The 17,831-nt window shown below is 46.4% G+C and overlaps 1 protein-coding gene across 3 annotated transcripts in view; it reads left to right on the top strand.

The window, feature by feature from the left end:
- The first annotated feature begins 5,926 nt into the window (after positions 1-5,926).
- Positions 5,927-17,831, top strand: part of PELI2 (pellino E3 ubiquitin protein ligase family member 2) — a 74,387-nt gene continuing 62,482 nt past the window's right edge. For 2 of the 3 annotated variants that reach the window (XM_086749429.1, XM_086749431.1), the window contains exon 1: positions 5,927-6,099. In XM_086749429.1, coding sequence (XP_086605555.1) covers positions 6,023-6,099 — 77 coding nt within the window. In that variant the 5' untranslated portion in view covers positions 5,927-6,022. The remainder of the gene's footprint in view (positions 6,100-17,831) is intronic. The other variant, XM_086749430.1, reaches the window with a different exon arrangement.

Here is a 17,831-nt window from a genome sequence, read left to right on the forward strand (position 1 = left end):
TAAACTTGCTGACTTCTCAGCAAACTTTCCCATTATGAGTCAGCTGCCTGGCCAGGGCCCCACAACACCACAAAATCCCAGCAACAGCCTCTCCCCACCGTGAAAACGAGAACCTAATTCTAGGCTTTGGTTTCTCTTGCAGTCTGCTATTAATTCATGAAGCCCTTTCGTTATCTCACGCTGCTTCTATTGCTTGGACAGCTCGTACGGTGGCAAAGCTTTCCTCAAACCCAGGTACGCGATACACAGTACACTCACGGTATTCATTGAGTGCTTCGAAGGATGTGAATGCATTATAAACCAACTTCTTTCTGCAAAAGCCTCCCGCTGCCCTTTCCCTGCTGTGTCAGATCTGCCAAATGCACCCCTGTGTAGCCATATTTATCACACATTCTTGTATTTTCTGCTAATTTTGCCCAGTTCACGTTAGGTTGATTGGGCTACAGCTCTTAACTTGCCCTTCAGGAACCGGTGTCAAGTTTGCCATTTCCCACCCGCTGGGGACAAATACTGTTAATTATTCACATAATTATATTTGAATTTCTTTGCAAGTCTTGGGCCAGTGACATCTTACCCTGGCAATTTGCTCCTCTCTCAATTTTCCTGTTTATTCCAAAAGCTCTGTTGATGACACTTGTGCTTAAGAAGCTCATCAGACCCATTCCGGATAACGAGGGTTTGGCTGTGGGAGCCTCCAGCTGCAGACATGGGGGGCTCATTTACCTGTCCCACCAGAGTTTTATTCCACCCAAGATTTCTTTCACACTTCCACTGAGTCCCTGGTAGACTTTCTGCCTCTGCTAGGTTTTCACGTGCGTTTTTTTATGCCTCTGGCAAACTGTTCTGCAAAATCTTTTTCACTTGCCTTATCGTGGTTTTCTATTTGCTGGTGTTTATGCCAGATTCTATTTTCCTCATTCAGGTGTAGCTTTTCGATGGCTATCTTTTTTGTTCCTAACAGCCACCTTCTCTCTGCTACTTAACTTCTCTGCTTTTAAAAAAAAAATCTTTGAGTCTTTATTAAGGAGTGTTACATGTTAAGCTGGAATCTGTAAGGTATCTTTAGGCTGCTGCCACAATACCTGAAATTATTTTATCCTTTCAGCTCTTCCATTTATTTTTTAAATAGAACTCCCTTTTCTAAATCTTAGGTGTTACTGTGAATCAAGCCCATTACAGGGCATGGAGGAAAATGAAGACAACAGCAGGTCCCAAGCACACAGACAGCTTCCCAAATGCTGTAAAAGCTATTTTAGCCCAATCTGAGTTAGGCACTGAACCCCTGAAACGCAGGACTGAAGGGGGCCCAAAAACCACTCCGTCATTACGAGCCATCATATCAGATTTTCCCTGCAGTGTACTTATCAAACCTGATTTTAAAGCATCCACAGCTCTTTCTGCTGCTATTTCCACTTGATGGCTGCTCAAGACCCTCAGCCACCCGCGAGCCATGGACTTCCCAGCCGGAGAGGTTCGTATCCGGTTGATCCTAACCTTGGAGCTGAGATGGTTTTTCTCCTTTCCTGGGGTTTATTCCCAACCCTGGAGCACCAAAACCAGGCTGCTGTGACCCCAGAGATCAATTTTCCCAGCCCAAACCACCCGTTGACCATAAACTTGATCCTGCTGCTGGAAACCTTTCTGTTCACGGTGATAATATAGGACTGGGAATGGAAATCCCTATTTATGCACCGATCCCACGTACCCTGAGCTCCACGTGCGGCAAAAGCCGCAGGTACGACGCGAGGGCTATTTCCATCTTTCAAGAATTTCTCTTGTTCAATTTCTTCTTCTTCTAGTTCAAGCTTGGTCCCTAAGCCCTGATTCATAAAAGCGCTGAAGCACTCACTGAGTCCAGCACATCTGTAAGTGATTTGCTGGATTAGAGTCTTATTAATCTTCCTGCATTTAAAATAACTTTTTATTACATTTTAAAAATAAATGGGCATGTACTATTTCTTCAACTTTGGGATTTTTGTTGAACATTGATTTTAATGCTCTTCTGGCTCGGCTGGATATCTCTCCTTCCAGCCAAGCAGCTGCTCGCGTGAAACCTGGGAGCAAACTCCTGGCCCTGATGCCGCCGGGAAGCAGCTCCGAGTTATCCACGATTCCCACTTCCACAGGGAAAACAACCAAACTTCCCTGAGGAGCCGCGCCGAGCCATCCCGAATCCAAGACCGCAAGGCATTTGGAGTTGAAAAATAACGGCTGCAGCTGTGGGTGCATTTCTCAATTATTTCAATGGATTTGGGGGAAAAGGCCAGGCAAGCATTGCTCACGCCGGTTGTAAAAGGAATTTTTGGAGCTGGAGGAAATCAGGGTGCTGGGATTTGAGGCTGCAGTCTGTGCGGGATGCGGAGCTGTGCATCGTACAGCAAAGCTGCTGCCTCCTCTGTTTCATTAGTCAAAATTTAAAAATTTTAAAAATTAAAGAATTTAAATGCAGGTTTCCAGTGCTGAGAGCAAAGGACCCTTGGAAATCACAATGAGAAATCCTAGGATTTGGGAAGAAAAGCCCCAGCAGCCCTTAAAAACAAACACCTCATGGGGCTGGGGCTGAGCTTTCCTCTTCACTTGCCAGCCTAAAATATTCTGTGAGGAGATGCAGAAGGAGGAGACGGTGCCTGTACAAATGAAGCACGTTTCCAAGGAAAAAAAAATACGGCATCAACCCAAGCGCAGGGGTTATCTCGCTGTCTCTCACCATGGGTGGGTGGGTGCCTCCCCAGCACAGCTCATCCCCCTCCTACAAGCACGTCAGATGCAAATATTCCCCCGTGAACCCCACTGAGCTCTTTTATTTATGAATAAATGTATTTAAAAAAACCCTATAAATGCACTGTGCATTTATTTTTCAGCGTTTTCTGTATTTAATAATTTTTTTTCAGCAATGCAAACCAGTGCATTTTCTGTAGTTAACGATACCTGCATTTCTGTACGTAAACGCAGCAAATGTGCTGGTTTGCATGCTGAGAAAAAACCGTGCCGGCTTGGCAAAAGGACGCAGAGCTTTGCCGTGACGAGCCTCGTGTGCAGTGCTCTGCACAACTTTTCCCTGTTCTCCAAAAAGCGTAGTGTTAGAAAATGGGGAAATGGGGAAAAGGGGTAAAATCAGATCTTCGAGGTCCTTCCAGTGCCTCAAGGGGCCTACAGGAAAGACGGGGAGAGGCTGTTCAGTAGGGCCTGTTGCAATAGGACAAGGGGTAATGGTTTCAAAATAGAGGCAGGCAGATTTAGATTAGATATTGGGAAAAATTTTTTTACGCTGAGGGTGGTGGAGCACCAGCCCAGGTTGCCCAGAGAGGTGGTGGATGCCCCATCCCTGGAAACATTCCAGGCCAGGTTGGCCGGGGCTCTGAGCAACCTGATCTGGTTGGAGATGTCCCTGCTCCTTGCAGGGGGTTGGACTGGATGGGCTTTAACAGTTCCTTCCCACCCAAACCATTCTGTGATTCTGTGATTCCTCATCCCTCCATCCCCGCTCCGGGCTGGGGGAGCAGCAGAAGACGCTGTGTTTCCAGCCATGTTTAATGGGAGCTTTGACTTAGGGGGAGCCCGGCCGAGCCAAGCCGTTTAGGAGTGTTTTTTTGGAAAAGTATTGACGTTTGTTTACACCATGAGAAAGCCAAGCTGCTGCAAAAATCTTGCTTTCAGGGGGAGAAATGGGAGAAGTTGAAGAGGATGCAGCCAGAAGGTTTGTTTTTCACACTGTTTTCGGGGCCGTATTTGTTTTCTTTGACAGTGACTTACAGCCCGGCTTTCTTTTCTATTTTGTTAGGGCAATAAAGAAGATAAATCTGTAATAATTCAGCTCGCTGTCTTTAATAAAATCTTGTCTTCTTCACGCAGCCCCTGGGAAGATCTCCATTTTGCAGCCCTGCGAGATTGGCTGGGTTTTTCCATTTCACCTCTTCACAAGAAATGACAGAAAAATAACATTACCGGGAAAATTAATAGCTAAATACAATTTCAGGCAGAGGGAAAGCTTTCGGCAGGAGGAGCAGGACTGATCCTGAGTCCGATCGCGCCGGCCCGGGGGATGCTTTTCGGCGAAGGCCAGGAGCAGCGTGGCAGCGGCCGCTGCAATTACTTTTGTCTTCGTTAACAGGCTCCCGGGTTGGAGACCTCAAACAGCGGCTAATGAGAATTTCCGTCCTCGGCGCGGATCGATGTCGAGCTAATCTCTGTTGGTTTTGTGTTGGGTATCGAGGAGAAAGGAAATTAAGGTTTGAGCGGAGGGGGTGGTGGGGGAAACACTTGAGGCAGCAGCAAACTGGGGGAAAATCCTTGGAAATAGCTGTAAAAAGTTGGGAGTTTGGGGGTTTTTTTTTGCACCCCAATGCCTTTTTAGCCTGGTTTTCCATCAGACAAGGCCTTGGTGTCTGGGCATCAAGACCCCAGGCGCCTCTCTGCCCACCAATTTTTTGACATCATGATTTATCTCACCCAAATTTGTCAGAAATGGAGTGAAAATGTGTTTGTGCTTAAGCACTGTGGGGTGTGGGCTTTCAGGGAGGGGCCGTGGCCTCGGGAATAGTGGTCACTCGGCTTCATTCCAGACTTTTTCCTTTTTCTTTTTTGGAAAGTATTCCAAATACTTTATTTGGAAAGTAAGGTTTTTGAAGGAATAAAGCAGCCCCGGCCCAGCTTTGGAGGAAACTGGTGATGCTGATGATGGTGGTTGCACCCGGAGAGATGAGTCGGAGTGTTGAAAAGTGCCGGCTTTGTAAAGCTCTTCCGGAAGAACAAGGGCGGGGGGACATTTCTGGACCCCCAGAAGAAGACACTGGAGAGGTGAGGTTGGAAGGTGGGCTCCACAGCTCCTTCCTCATCTAGGGACGGGAGACCTGAGAGCAGCCATTCCACAGCCACAAGCGTAGGTGACGGTGGCCTTGTCGCTCAAGATAGCCATGTTGAAGACCACAGGGAAGGTGTAGGAGGTGGGTGGTGGTCTGGAGCCCCCTCCCTCCAGGGCAGGCGATGACATAGGAGCTCGCTGGAGGGAATCCAGAGCACCACAGTGATCTAGAGCCACGGAGAGCTGATCTAGAGCCTCCCTGTCCCCCAGTTGCAGGTGGCCCAAAACCACCCTCCATAGCAGGAGGTGACCCCTGGAGATGATCCAGAACCCCGAGGTGATCTAGAACCAGGCCTCCAGGCAGAGGTGAGTCTGAAGACACCCCCCCAAGGGATCTAGACACCCCCAGGGGCAGGTGGTGATCTAGAACCCCACACAGTGATGCAGTTCCCCAGGTGATCTGGAACGCCCAGCCCAGACAGAAGGTGACCCAGACCCCCAGGTGACCTAGAACCAGGCCTCCAGGCAGGTATGGGTCTGAAGATCCCTGAGGGCAGGAGGTGATCTAGAACCCCACACAGTGACCCAGTCCCCCAGGTGATCTGGAACCCAAAACAGCGACCCGGTCCCCCAGGTGATCTGGAACCCCGCACGCTCATCCCCGGGCAGGTGACCTAGAACCCCTCCTCCCGTGGTCTGGATCTCGGGGGGATCCAGAGCCCCACCCCTCCCGGGCGCGCGCCGTCTCGCCCCGCCCCCTTCTTCTCCCTGCCCACCAATCCCCTTCCCGCTCCCCTGGCCTGAGCGCGGCCCCTTTAAGAGCGGCCCCGTCCCCTTTACTCTATGTTTACATAACACAGCGAGGCCGTACCACTTGTCGGCGCCGGGGGGGGGCAGCCGACAAGGGGGCGGAGCGCAGGGGTGCGGAGCCCCGCCCCCTCCGTAGGCGGTGAACCAGAGCGGGGAGGGGCGGGGCCACGCGTGGCCCGGAGGAGGGGGGGGGGGGGTGTGTGGGCGCCGCTTTGCTCCTCCCTCCCCCTACTGCGGTGAGTTGGTACGACCCCTCGGCGCTCCTCCCCCCGCCCCCCCCCCCGGGGGTAGTGGCCGTTGTCGGGCGGGCGCCGGCTCAGTGCGGGGCGCAGCGCGGAGCCCGCTCGGGACTGAGGCTCCCGCACCTCCGCGGATGGGACTGTAGCGGCGGGAGGCTGCGTGGCGGGCCCCATGTTTTCCCCCAGCCAGGAGGAGCACTGCGCGCCCAACAAGGAGCCCGTCAAGTACGGGGAGCTGGTGGTGCTGGGGTGAGCGCTGCGGAGGGGCGCGGGGGGGGGGGGGGGAGGCAGGTTGCGGGGGAGAGCCCCTTTCCCGCGCTGAGGCAGCGCGCGGCGGCGGCGGGAAGGGGTCGCGCGCCGCTTCCCGCCTTTCCCTGTCGCCCACCCGTGTCCGGCCCCGCTGCGTGGGGAGAGGCGGGAGGGGGGGTGGGGGGGGCCACCGGTGACTGTTTATCCCCGCGGGTTCGGTTCCTCCGGCTCCGTGACCGCGGGGCCTTTGCGGGGATGGGGACGCGGCGCGGCGGGCGGGAGAGAAACTTTGTGCGGGGAGGGAAAAGGGGGTGCGGAGTTTGGCCGGGGGGGGGTGGGGTGGGGTGGGGAGAGATTTATGAATCCCTCGCTCCTCGGCCGAGCTCTGCCCCGGTTCCCGGAGGCGGGCGTCCGCCCCGCAGGGCGCAGGGGAGATGGCTTAGGAAGGAGGAGGAGAGGCGGGAGGGGTGGGGGTGAAGCAGTTTTATTCCGATTCGTAGTGGAAATGTTTATTTTCTCAGCTTGATGCGGGATCTTAAAGTAATCCGCTTGGTATTATGTTCTTGCCCTGCTGTTAAAGCCTGAAGCCTTTCTGCTGAGCGCCGTGGAAGCAGATGAGGGAGACGCGTCTGAGCCGCGCTTGCTGAGAGCCCTCGTGAACCTTATAAGAGATGCTTAATTTCGGTAGTTTAACGCGTCGAAACATACGGCTAATGGAATAATTTTATTAATAAACACACTAGAAAGGTTTCAAGCCAGCTGCGAAGCAGAGCGGTTGCAGCCTTGCTGCGTTATTCAGAATCCGTTACGCGTTTGCTGCAAGGTCGTAGAAAACCTCGTTCTGGTTTGTGAGGGATTTTTTGTTTTGTTTTGATCAAGTAATTTCATAAAGAACTGTGCTCATCTCTGCAGACTAACTCTTTAAATCTCTGGGAGCAGATAAAAAGAGCAGTCAGGACTGGGTCCTCATGTGTCCAATGGTTTGCCTTTTTTTCCTTCAGGGATGCTAAATGTTTCTTACCACGAGACTAGGTGAAAATACAGTTACCATGGAATAAAACACAGCTATTACCATGAACGTACCATAGCTGGCACTTGAAAGACTTTAATTTGAGTAACTTGATTTGGGAGAAATACCCATATCAAACCAAATTTAATAAGGAAACATCCTTACTGATTCAGTTGTGGAAATGGAGGGTAACCTCAGCTGTGCAACAGTCTCTAACAATGAAGTCGTAGTATAATGTTGAATCTTTAATTAAATTAGAGTGCATAAATTGATGTTGTGCTGCAGAGGCTCTTTGTGCACAGCTGGAAGCATTTTCCTTTCTGTTGCTTTACTATTTTTAGCAGCAGTTGAAAGTACAGAAGTATGAAATGTTTTGGCTCTGATCTTAACCTAGCAGAGTCTGGTGTGCTTTTCCTTTAGTATGGAAATGCATTGATCTCAGCTTATCGGTTCTGCCAGAGGTCCTGATCTTCACTGCTGTGTGTTCAAACGTGCCAATAAAATTTAAATAAACTTTATGGGACTGAGTTTAGTTTTTATTAGGGTATCAGCTGTAAAACTACTGGGGTTATATCTTCTGGGTGTTACATGTACTGAAAAAGCAAACAAACCCTCTTGTCCTTGTACAACAATTGCGAACAAGAAGTCTGCAACGGGCAGCTGACTCTCCCTGGTCAGTTTGTCTCTGTAGGCTGCACGGAAACAATAGGGCACGGGCTGTCACGGCTTGCTGACACAATGCGCTGGCTGGGTGCGATGTAGAAATAGGTAGACGTGATGGGAGCAGTCCAGGAAGCACCATGACATCAGTAACTGCATTTTCCATTTTTGGACTGAAGATCAGGGTTTTAAGATCCGTTTGACACTTCAGGAGTTGATTACTGCATTTCCTATCAGAGATGTCTGAAATGTAGCGCCATAAATAATACACTTTTTTTTTTCTTTTTTTCCATTTGGTGACTCAGCACTTGTGACTAGGAACTCTTGGAACAGCATAAGCATCTGTTCAGTGTTCTGAAAAAAATTCTTAAAGTTGTTTTGTGTTAAAATCTTGTAATCTGGATTTCCATTTAAATATGACAATGTAAGTCTGCACTCCTCCCCATGGTGAAACTGAGACCTGTGGACTAGCAGAAGCGTAGAATCGCAGCTCTCATTACAACTGCTTGATTAAAATTGATAGCGACCTCACAGCTAGACTGAGGGGAAGAAAAAAAAAAAAGTTGTTTTGAGACACAGTGTAGTTTAAAAAAAAAAACATTGTGATGTTGATCAGTAACTTCTGTCTTGATATGTGAGGCTTTTAAATTAGGTGATAAAAAGGATGATGAACAAAGGAGTTGGCGTATCTGGCAAACTGCTGAGAGTCCTGTTTTTAAGATTACAAAACTCTCCCTTTATCTTTTGCCCGTACTCTGTCTTAGCGGTATTAAAGTAGAGTTGTTGTATGCATGACCTTTAAATCAAGGGGAAGGTGTTATTTTGGCAGTAAGTAGTTCTCCCACCAGAACGTGTTCCCGAATCGTCTCGCAATAGTTGTGATTGCTTGTCTGCGCGTTAACGTGATCAGAGGGTAAAGCCTGAGGTGTTTGAAGTCAGTCATGGCAGCAAATACATTTCTAATAACCTTCTCCCGGTAGTCTGTTACCTCTTTTCTGTCAGTGATGTGGCGTTGCGTGTTTGGTTAAGGTTTTGTTGAGGTTTACATAATCACTGTTGTAGTGAATAAAAACAGTTGATGTAAATCAAGGCAGACAGGTCAAGATGGCTGGTAAAGAAGAGATCATCTGCTTGATTGTGAATCTGCTTGTGGAATCTGCTCGTGTACATCTGCTCCTGGCATCGTCTGTTCACAGAAGGCTGTGGATTTCTCGGTGATGCAGAAACATTCATATTCTAATTTTTTGGGGGAGGGAAAAAAAAAAAAAAGCTTTATTTGAAGTCCTGTCAAAGTAATGGCTGTTATGTATTTCTTGGAACACGGGGGTGGAGGGAGATTTGAAGATGTTGAATACAGTAACAAGTACCTGAATAGAACATCACAGTATTAGCACGTTGTTCGTCAGTGCCTTCATTTGACTTGCCTGGTATCTGGTTAGTGTCTGGAGGTGTGTGTCCTGTGCCCTTCCTCCCAGTACCTTTTCCCCCCAACTTTGAATTGCACTCTGAAGAATTTATTCTGGCGTAATGGCATTCAGGCCAGCGTGGCTTTTTCTGTGCTGGGTGCTGGCCCCTGGCTGCGTGGAGTGGCTTTCACTGAGGGCAGGTGTCAATGGCCTGGTGCCGTTAAGTGTCTCTTCCTTTGGGACTGCGTGATGTCGATGGGCTGCTTTGACTTCTCAGAAAAGTAACTTGGTTGAAGTGATGCAAGTTGAAGGAGGGATAACAAAGAAGCCTAAGTTTTAGTAAATGGCTGAGTTCTCTGGTGATGAAAGTGGCTGACACCCCTGAGGGAAGGGATGCATGCGGAGGGACCTGGCCAAGCTTGAGGGGTGGGCCCATGCAAACCTCCTGAGGTTCAACAAGGCCAAGTGCAAGGTCTTGCACGTGAGTCGGAGCAACCCCTGGCTGAGGGATGAAGGGATTGTGAGCAGCCCTGCAGAGAAGGACCTGAGGGTGCTGGCGGATGAAAAGCTGGACGTGAGCCGGCAATGCGCACTCTCAGCCCAGGTGGCCAACCCCATCCTGGGCTGCATCCCCAGCAGCGTGGGAGCAGGTCGAGGGAGGGGATTCTGCCCCTCTACTCAGCTCTGGTGAGACCCCACCCGCAACGCTGAGTCCAGCTCTGGAGCCCCCAACATCAGAAGGATGTGGAGCTGTTGGAACGAGTCCAGAGGAGGCCACAAAGATGATCAGAGGGCTGGAGCAGCTCTGCTGTGAGGCCAGGCTGAGAGAGTTGAGGCTGTTCAGCCTGGAGACGAGGAGGCTCCAGGGAGACCTTAGAGCAGCCTTACTTACAGCAGTACTTAAATGGGGTTCATACGAAAGATGGGGACAAACGTTTTAGCAGGGCCTGTTGTGATGGGACATGGGGTAATGGTTTTAAATCGTTAGGGTAGAGGGTAGATTTAGACTACAGACCTCAATTTTTAGACTCCCGTTTCTCATACAGACTTTCTATGACGGATCAAAGTTGCTCCTTAACCGCTGCCTCCTTGATGAGCTAAATAAAGTTCCTGAAGTGTTTCCTACTTTTAAGCGCGTTTCTGGTTTTTTAACTTATCTGTTTTGGCTTTTTGTGGAGCTCTTTTGTTAATCTCTTGCTGTGCGGTTCAGGAAGAAGCTGGTGCAGGTTTCCAGTAGTGATGGCAAATGCAGAGCCAACGTGGTACCTCTGCCCGTCCTTGAGCGCCGTTTGCTTCTGTTAATGGGCTGAAGGCGGAGGGAGGGTCATCCTGGCTGTGGCATTAAACTGGGGGCTGACGTTGCGCTTATACGGATGTGCTGTTTGATATCCAGCTGAAGCTTTATTTAATGGTTTTGTAGTTTTCTGCTATCTGGTGTAGATATATTGGCGAAACTGCTCAGGTGACTCCGGTTCTGCTCTTGATCCTTATTTAAAAATGTGCTCCAGGCTTCATTTAAAGGAGCATCTATAGCAAGTAATGGTAGCCACCCGTTAAATATGTTCAAGGTCATGATTCTCTCTGAGAATCATTTGCTTCAGCAGTCATAGCTGGAAGGCTGCTGCTCTGGAGAAACTGATTTATTTTTTTTTATTTGATATTGACAGTGGCTTCTAGGAGACCTTTATGTCCTGTGCTTAGTTTATGATGGATCTTATATACTGCATGTTGAGAATATGTGATCAGTGCCAGTTCAGAGCTTGCAAGTAGATTAATCAAACACTAGAAGTATTGTGTCTGAATAGAACATTAACTGCACTGTAGAAAAAAAAAATAGTAGAAGGGATTATACTGGAGGAAAGACTCATGGATTTTTCAGTGAAAGCTTGTGTATGGCTGGGTAGAGCAAAGGTTTTGCTTCGTTTAAGCTAAGAAAGAAAACGTACCCGAGTCGGTTCTTTGAGACTATCCTAATTCCTTGGAGCCCTGTTGACTTTCTCGGAGTGCAGATTTGTATCCATCTGTAGGCTTTATTCACAGCATCTCGATACCGATGTAAAAATCAAAGAGCAGAAACTTCAAACTCCAGAAGCTAAGATCTATATTTGTTGAAGCAAATCGGAGCATCAAACATCTGCATGTTTAATGCTTGTTATAAAAAGGAAACTGAGTGCATTCTGGAAGTTAAACTGTAATCCCTTTGGCATGTACAGGCAGTAGGTCACACGTGTAGAAGTGAAAGACTTTTTTTTTTTTCCTTAAAATAGGGGAGACAGACTGTTTACTCTGAGTAAACAAGTCTGAGAAATGTAAGGCTTTGTTGCCTTTGACTGATGCGCTTCCCCTGTAGAACCAAATAGCTGCTCCTTTCGTATCTTGGCAGGATCAGGGATGCATAGTTTTCCATTTTCAGTTGAAATTTATAAATGGGTAGATACTGTGAAAGTCCACTTGACTCCACTTAAAAATATACATATAAAACTAGAAATTGCTTTCTAGGCTATTAAGATTTTTTTTCTTGTTGTTGTTGCTGAAAGCAGCATCTTGCTTAAGCTATTTCATGCTCCGTCTCAACAGCAGGCTGTCTTTCAACTATGATTAAAAGGTTGCTTGAGAACAGGTGGTTTTTTTTTTTACTAAGAAGTCAGGAACTTTTTATTATCCAGTTCAAACTAAATTATGGCTGGTTTATGCTAATTTGTTATGTAGTTAATGCTGCTCTCTAGCCCGCTTAGTCCTTGTTCCTCGGTAGTGCTAGCACGTATCAACGTGGTACTTGGAGAAGATGAAACCTTTTCCTGTACTCTAAGCTAATGAGAAGCTGTGTGAGCGTAGTACGGCGCTGAGCCTGAGCCAGCGTGCCTTGCTGAAGGTTGGGTTTGTCAGTTCAGAGTACAGCAGAGAAGTTTTACAACTGTTTGCAAAATACTGTAGGCAACAGCTGTTTAGGTAGCTGAACCAGCCGTTCGTTGTCTTGTGTCATTTTTCTTCTTGGTGTTGTCTGCACGTGTTTTGGTTCTGAATTTGTCCTGGGTATCCGTGATGAGTATGGGTACGAAACCTTCCAAAGGAGACTCCTCTGGCGTGTTGTACAGTCGCAGCCCTTAACCTCGTGCGTGGTAGAAGTGCTTCCCATGATGTCATCTAGAGTTGTGTTTGCTTGTTCTGCACTGTCATACCTGTGACTGATTTGTCCTGTGGCCAGCGAGACAAGTGAAGTGGAAGAGGATTCAGTCTGAGCTCCCAGCTTGAAGCAGAAACTCTAGCTGGTTTGCAGGTGTACTTTGTGCTGTCAAACCCTGTTCCCCTTGTACTGTTTGATATCCTAAATCTCACTTGTGTTGAGGATACTTTTCCTTTTATCAACAAATACCCTTATGTTTATTCTCTCTCTGGCCCAAGGTCACCACTGAAAAGCTTGCATGTGACTTGTCACAAGCTTAAACCTTGAGGGACGGGAACAGGGATGCTGCATAGAGAGCGTGCCCGCTTCCAGAGACTTGTAAGGCAACGCTGCTCGTTTTGTTTGTTTTATAAATACATCGCTGAATTGTGTCCTTGCATTTTCCACTTTTATCCCCTGCATATGCTAATACTGTGTTGAGGAGTCTCACTTTTCTTTCAGATGACTTGTTTCCCTCTTGACAAGATGCAGTTCAGAACTTTAATTTTAAATCGAGTCCCTTACCTTGACCTCATATTTTTTTTCATGTCTGCTGGTGTGGCTTTATGCAGGTTAGTACTGGGTTTTGAGATCATAGTGTCATTCACGTACCTTGGGGGATCAACTCACAACTTCTCTAGCAAACTGTAAGTAACATCTGGGATTAGGCTGTTTTAATCCTATTACTTGGTGGCCTAGAATAGGTCTTGGTCCTCATATTGAGCAAATGGTACAGTCAAGAGCAGTGGGGGTTTCAAAAGCGGTATGAGGGGGAATAGCTGGAGCAGTGCTGTCCCAGCTCTTCAGCTGTGGGACACCATCGTCTCTGGATGACCAGATGTGCCCCTTCTGTGGTAGGACTCCTACATTTAACGTTGTAATATGACCTCTCTCTGGGTCTATCTGTAGTTTTGATGACTATATAATGGGTGCACTTCTGGATGTGACTTAAAACCAAACGAAGACTGGGAGAAGGGAGAAAACTGCAGGGTTTTCTCAATGTCCGAGTGCACTTTGTGACACTGGGAGTTCAGCAGTAACAGTAATCTGTCTTTGGGTTTGACTGACTCTTCAAAATAAACAACTTTCCAGTGTCCTTCCCAAAAACAGCACTTGTTGGCTGGAGTTGCTAGAGCTTAAGATACAAGGAGATGGTCCTTATAGGAAATCTTTGCACAGCGACACATCAGCAGTTGTAATATAAACATTCAGTCTTTGAAAACTTGTTGCTGAGGGGCTGGCCGTGTGGCAGGAGGACACGGTGTTTTAATATGATTGGGTTACGAATGATACGTGAACAAGGTGTCACTGGACTTGCTCTGACTAGATGTAGCTTTTGCTTGTTCCGATTAATATAACTTCTGTTCCTAAATACAGGGGGCTTCTGAGCAGTGTATGCAAGTATCTGCTGTTTTGCACTGGAGTTTTGTTCAGTTCTTCCAAGGCTCCAATATAAAGTCCTGTTAGGTCAGTTAGAAGTGTGCGTGCAGCTTCGTATTATCGGCAGTTATTAGCTCATGGTGAAGAAAGAATAATTCAGCTAAAAGCTTTCCTCTGTTTCACAACAGACATCTCGTACAGACAAAAGAGTTCATAAACAGCAGTTGTGAAAATGGATGCAGACAACATCTACAATGCTGAAGAGTTTGTTGTATTAAAAGCAAAGTGGTTTCGAGATGAGCTGAATTTGATTAGGCACGAGATGAAGGTGCTGATTGCTGAAGGACATGCTTCTGTCAATAGCAATTTGTTTCCCCTGTAGAGAGGGAAAGTAAGCAAGCCTTGTTCTGTGCTTCTGGAAGGGGATTTACTTTAGGTGTTGGGTTTTTTTTTCTCCCTTTAACAATATCATCTTTATTATTGGACTTCGGCACACTGCATATCCTGACCTCCACGTAGATAAAACTAGCATGAATCAAGGAGGATGAACTAGATGTGGGACTGTTCCTCATCTGACATAGGAGAAGGCTTCCTGTGCTAGCAAATGGTATGAAGGCTACACGTGTCCTTATGAAGTACTTGCAATAAAGACCTAATGTTCATCTGACACATTTATTGCTTATATTAACTATGATGTAGCTATATTAACTGTGTAGCGGTTAATTGTATTAACTAGAGACGAAAGCAGCCAGTTGCGTGTCACATTTGTCTCGAGACAAATACTAACTTAAAATGTCAGTTCACTGCACTGCCTTCCCAAAGGAATGGAGACAGGCAAGAAGAGTTAGAGGTAGCTGGCACATAGTATGTTGAAAAGGAGAAGGCCAAGAAGCATTATGGTCTTTTCATTGAGTAACCTTTTTTTTTTTTTCTAAAACTCTTCTTTTTCATCTTTACATTGAGGACGAAGGAGAAGCGTTGGTGTATGCTTCCTCTGTAATTGATAAACGCTTTTGGAAGGCAGCCTTCAACTGCAGTGACACACTTAGTAGGCTTTCAAATTACTCTTCACGATGAAATACGTACGCTCTGTTTACTTTGGAATCCAGTAAGTTAATAAACTGTCATGAAGTAGTTTTATTCTTTAAACTGGATGGCTTTAGTGATGCCTAAACAAACAGGTAGGCTTCAAACTGATGAGGTGTGTCCTCTTAAGGCGTGTGGATGTCACGGATGGACACAAAATGGTACTGTCTGTGAAGACAATTAGTCACTCTGTGAAGGTAAACTAAACAAATTGAAGCATATAACAGCTTAAATTTCCTCTTGTGTATTACAAATAAACTGAAAACCAAATGTGCAAACTCTCTAGCACGCGCCTTTAGGAAGAGCGAAAGAACTGTTTAGTCTAGCCACAGAAGTTGATAGGCTGAAACTTTGCTATAAGCACAGCTGTATTTCTTCATGTGCAGCAGCACAACTTTGATTGTTGATGTCTGATTTAGTAATGGTGGAGTCGTAGCCTTTGAAACAGGAGTAGCATGTGTATGTCCTTCTTTCGTAGGAAAGACAGAGCTGTTGAAAGATATGAAGAGCTGTATGGTTCCCACTTCCCTGCACATCCTGTGACAGGATTCTGCATCTTACAGATGACTCTGGGCTTTATGGAACATTGGCTAATAAACCAAAATGTTGCTGTACTTCCAACTTGCCTTCCACCTAGTCCATGCTTGACCTCTGAGAGCAAACAGCTGTGAAACTCAATGCTGGGATTCAAAAATCATTTTGGCACTGGAGAGGAATCTTTCAGAGTAGACAGGATTCATTATCTTGGAGTTGTCCTGACCTTCCTGCTAACGGATGCGTAAGACCTACTTTGAATTACTTTCTGAATCTTAACATTTCCTGGAATAGTTTCCCAGTTCATCAAGGAGTGAGTTGTAAATTCGTGAGTTTAGCATGTGGCCTTTTGTTGTAGGCTGTGGGCAGAAGTCCTGTTCCAGAACGGTGTGTGTGATGGGAGAGCGTACAGTGCCTTGCTGCAGGTCCGTAATCCCTCTTGCAGAACAGCAGTAGAGACAGAGGATTTCTTCGTAAAGGTGTTCCCTAATTTGATTCTGCCAGAAGATTTAATTAAATGGGCTGTCGGTACCTCAATGATTTTTGCCAAAAAACTTCCAGCAAATTAGGCAAATGGAATACATTGGTCTTAGGACAAATCTATGAGGAGGCAAGCTTTGGCTGACATGAGTAGATGAATAACTTCTTCCATCAGAGCTAAATCTGGAGAAGGCAGTTTGACAATAGCCAAACGGATCTGTTCTGCATGGTTTTTTTACTCCTTTGTTTTTAGCTGGTCTTCACTGGACTAATGAAAAGTCTGAAACATGAGGGATGCGGTTAAACAGCACTGGCAAGCCAGCAGCCCTTGGGAAGGTACTGGTGTTCCTGGAGATTGCAGGAATGTGCCTCCATGAGCAGCATCCGCGGAAGCTGCAGTGCTTTGGTGTTGCTGACTCTGCTGGTAAGATGTCTTGCCGAAGGTGCCAGGGCAGAGACTGCAAGCTACTCGTTTGTTTTTAGGGATGTACACTGCAGTTTTTTTTCACAATTCAGTAAGCATTTCTTAAATAACCCTTTTTGGTAGTGAGCCCCTGGACCTGTTTAAAGACTTTGACAGAGCTTTCCCAAAAGCTCTAAATATGTTCCTCCTTTTGCATTTGAGAGATAAATAAGCCTTTTTTTTTTTCTTCAGTATTTTCAGTCTGCATGCTGTCACAGCAAAAGAGCCTTAACTTCTGACTCTTATCTGGTGCCTTACTTCCAATGTTTGAGCACAAAATATTGTTGTATTGCTGGCTCAGCCCTGCCTTATCTCTTGAGTTGCACAATCACACTTCCAGCTGCAATACTTGAGCGCTATATATCCTAGTTTTACTGCAAGTTTTGAGTTTCCAGCATGCGCAGCCTGGTGTAATATAGCAAATACCTTTCCATGTAAGGATGCAGGAGGACTACAAAATATAAAGTCCAGTTCCCTCCGTAAGCAAAGCTAGGGTTTAAGTGATTAGCAGGGTCTAAATCAAGCTCAGCGTACCCTCCTAGTTTATTATGTGCAATGTGACTTTAAATTCAGTTCAGGAATTGGCCTCTGATCATATATTGCCAGTTTGCACCTTAAACTCCGGAGGAGACTGGTTTATAGGGAGGCTTTACCTGGTGCAAATCTCTCAGCATAGAGAGAGCAATTGCATAATACTACTTTGTTAAAGGGTGAGGAGATCTTTCTGTGGCAAAAGTGATTTGCTCTTTCTCCTCTGGGCATTTCGTAGGCAGTGCAGGCAGCAAGGAAGGAACTGGATTTCGGGTTGGCTAGATTCCAGTTGCAGACTCTATTCAGACCCAAGCCAGAAAGAGCATGGGCTGATTTGTGACTTTTGGGCAGAGATGGCAGTTGAGAAAAACCGGCTGTTTTGTGAACTGATGAAATTTGTTATGAATACATCAGGTGGGAACAGTGTGATGCTTTGTGCTGTGCAGTTAGAGAAATGCATTAAAGATCCGTTTGTCATGCACAGGTCAAGGGAGCAAAACACTTAGTTGAGTTAAAGTAAAAGACAGACTGGTAGATAAGCATGTATGATGCTCTGTGATATCCAGGAAATAAGTGTATTCATTTGTAAAAACAACAACTTGTTCATTAAAACCAGATGTGCAAAGGGATGTTTTCCCCTCACCCGCCACCATTCTTGCTTGCGCGTGAGCTGAGTGAAGCCTATGTAAGTGATTGTGAGTGGTTCTTTGTTTAATTAAATTAAAGTAACTTCCCTGCCGTATTCGTTACTCAGTCTAAAGGGCAGTCTGAGCAGGGATAATAGAAACTTTTCATTTTATTCTTTCTTCCACTCCTAGGTTTTACATATGCTGTTGCCTGTTTTTGGAGAAAGGAGTTTTATTTGATGTACAGACTTCTGCAGAGTGTGACAGCTGTTGTCGGAATTAAAAAAAAAGAAGTGATAGAGCAAGCAGTATTTGACAGGACCTTTTAGCTTCCTGTTATTTGCTGTTTGTTTGATCCTCCTTTGCTTTGGAAGAACAAAAGTCCAGATAATGA

This window comes from Chlamydotis macqueenii, chromosome 5 (assembly GCF_036417535.1).
Source record: "Chlamydotis macqueenii isolate bChlMac1 chromosome 5, bChlMac1.mat, whole genome shotgun sequence".
In the NCBI taxonomy this organism is placed as follows: Eukaryota; Metazoa; Chordata; class Aves; order Otidiformes; family Otididae; genus Chlamydotis; species Chlamydotis macqueenii.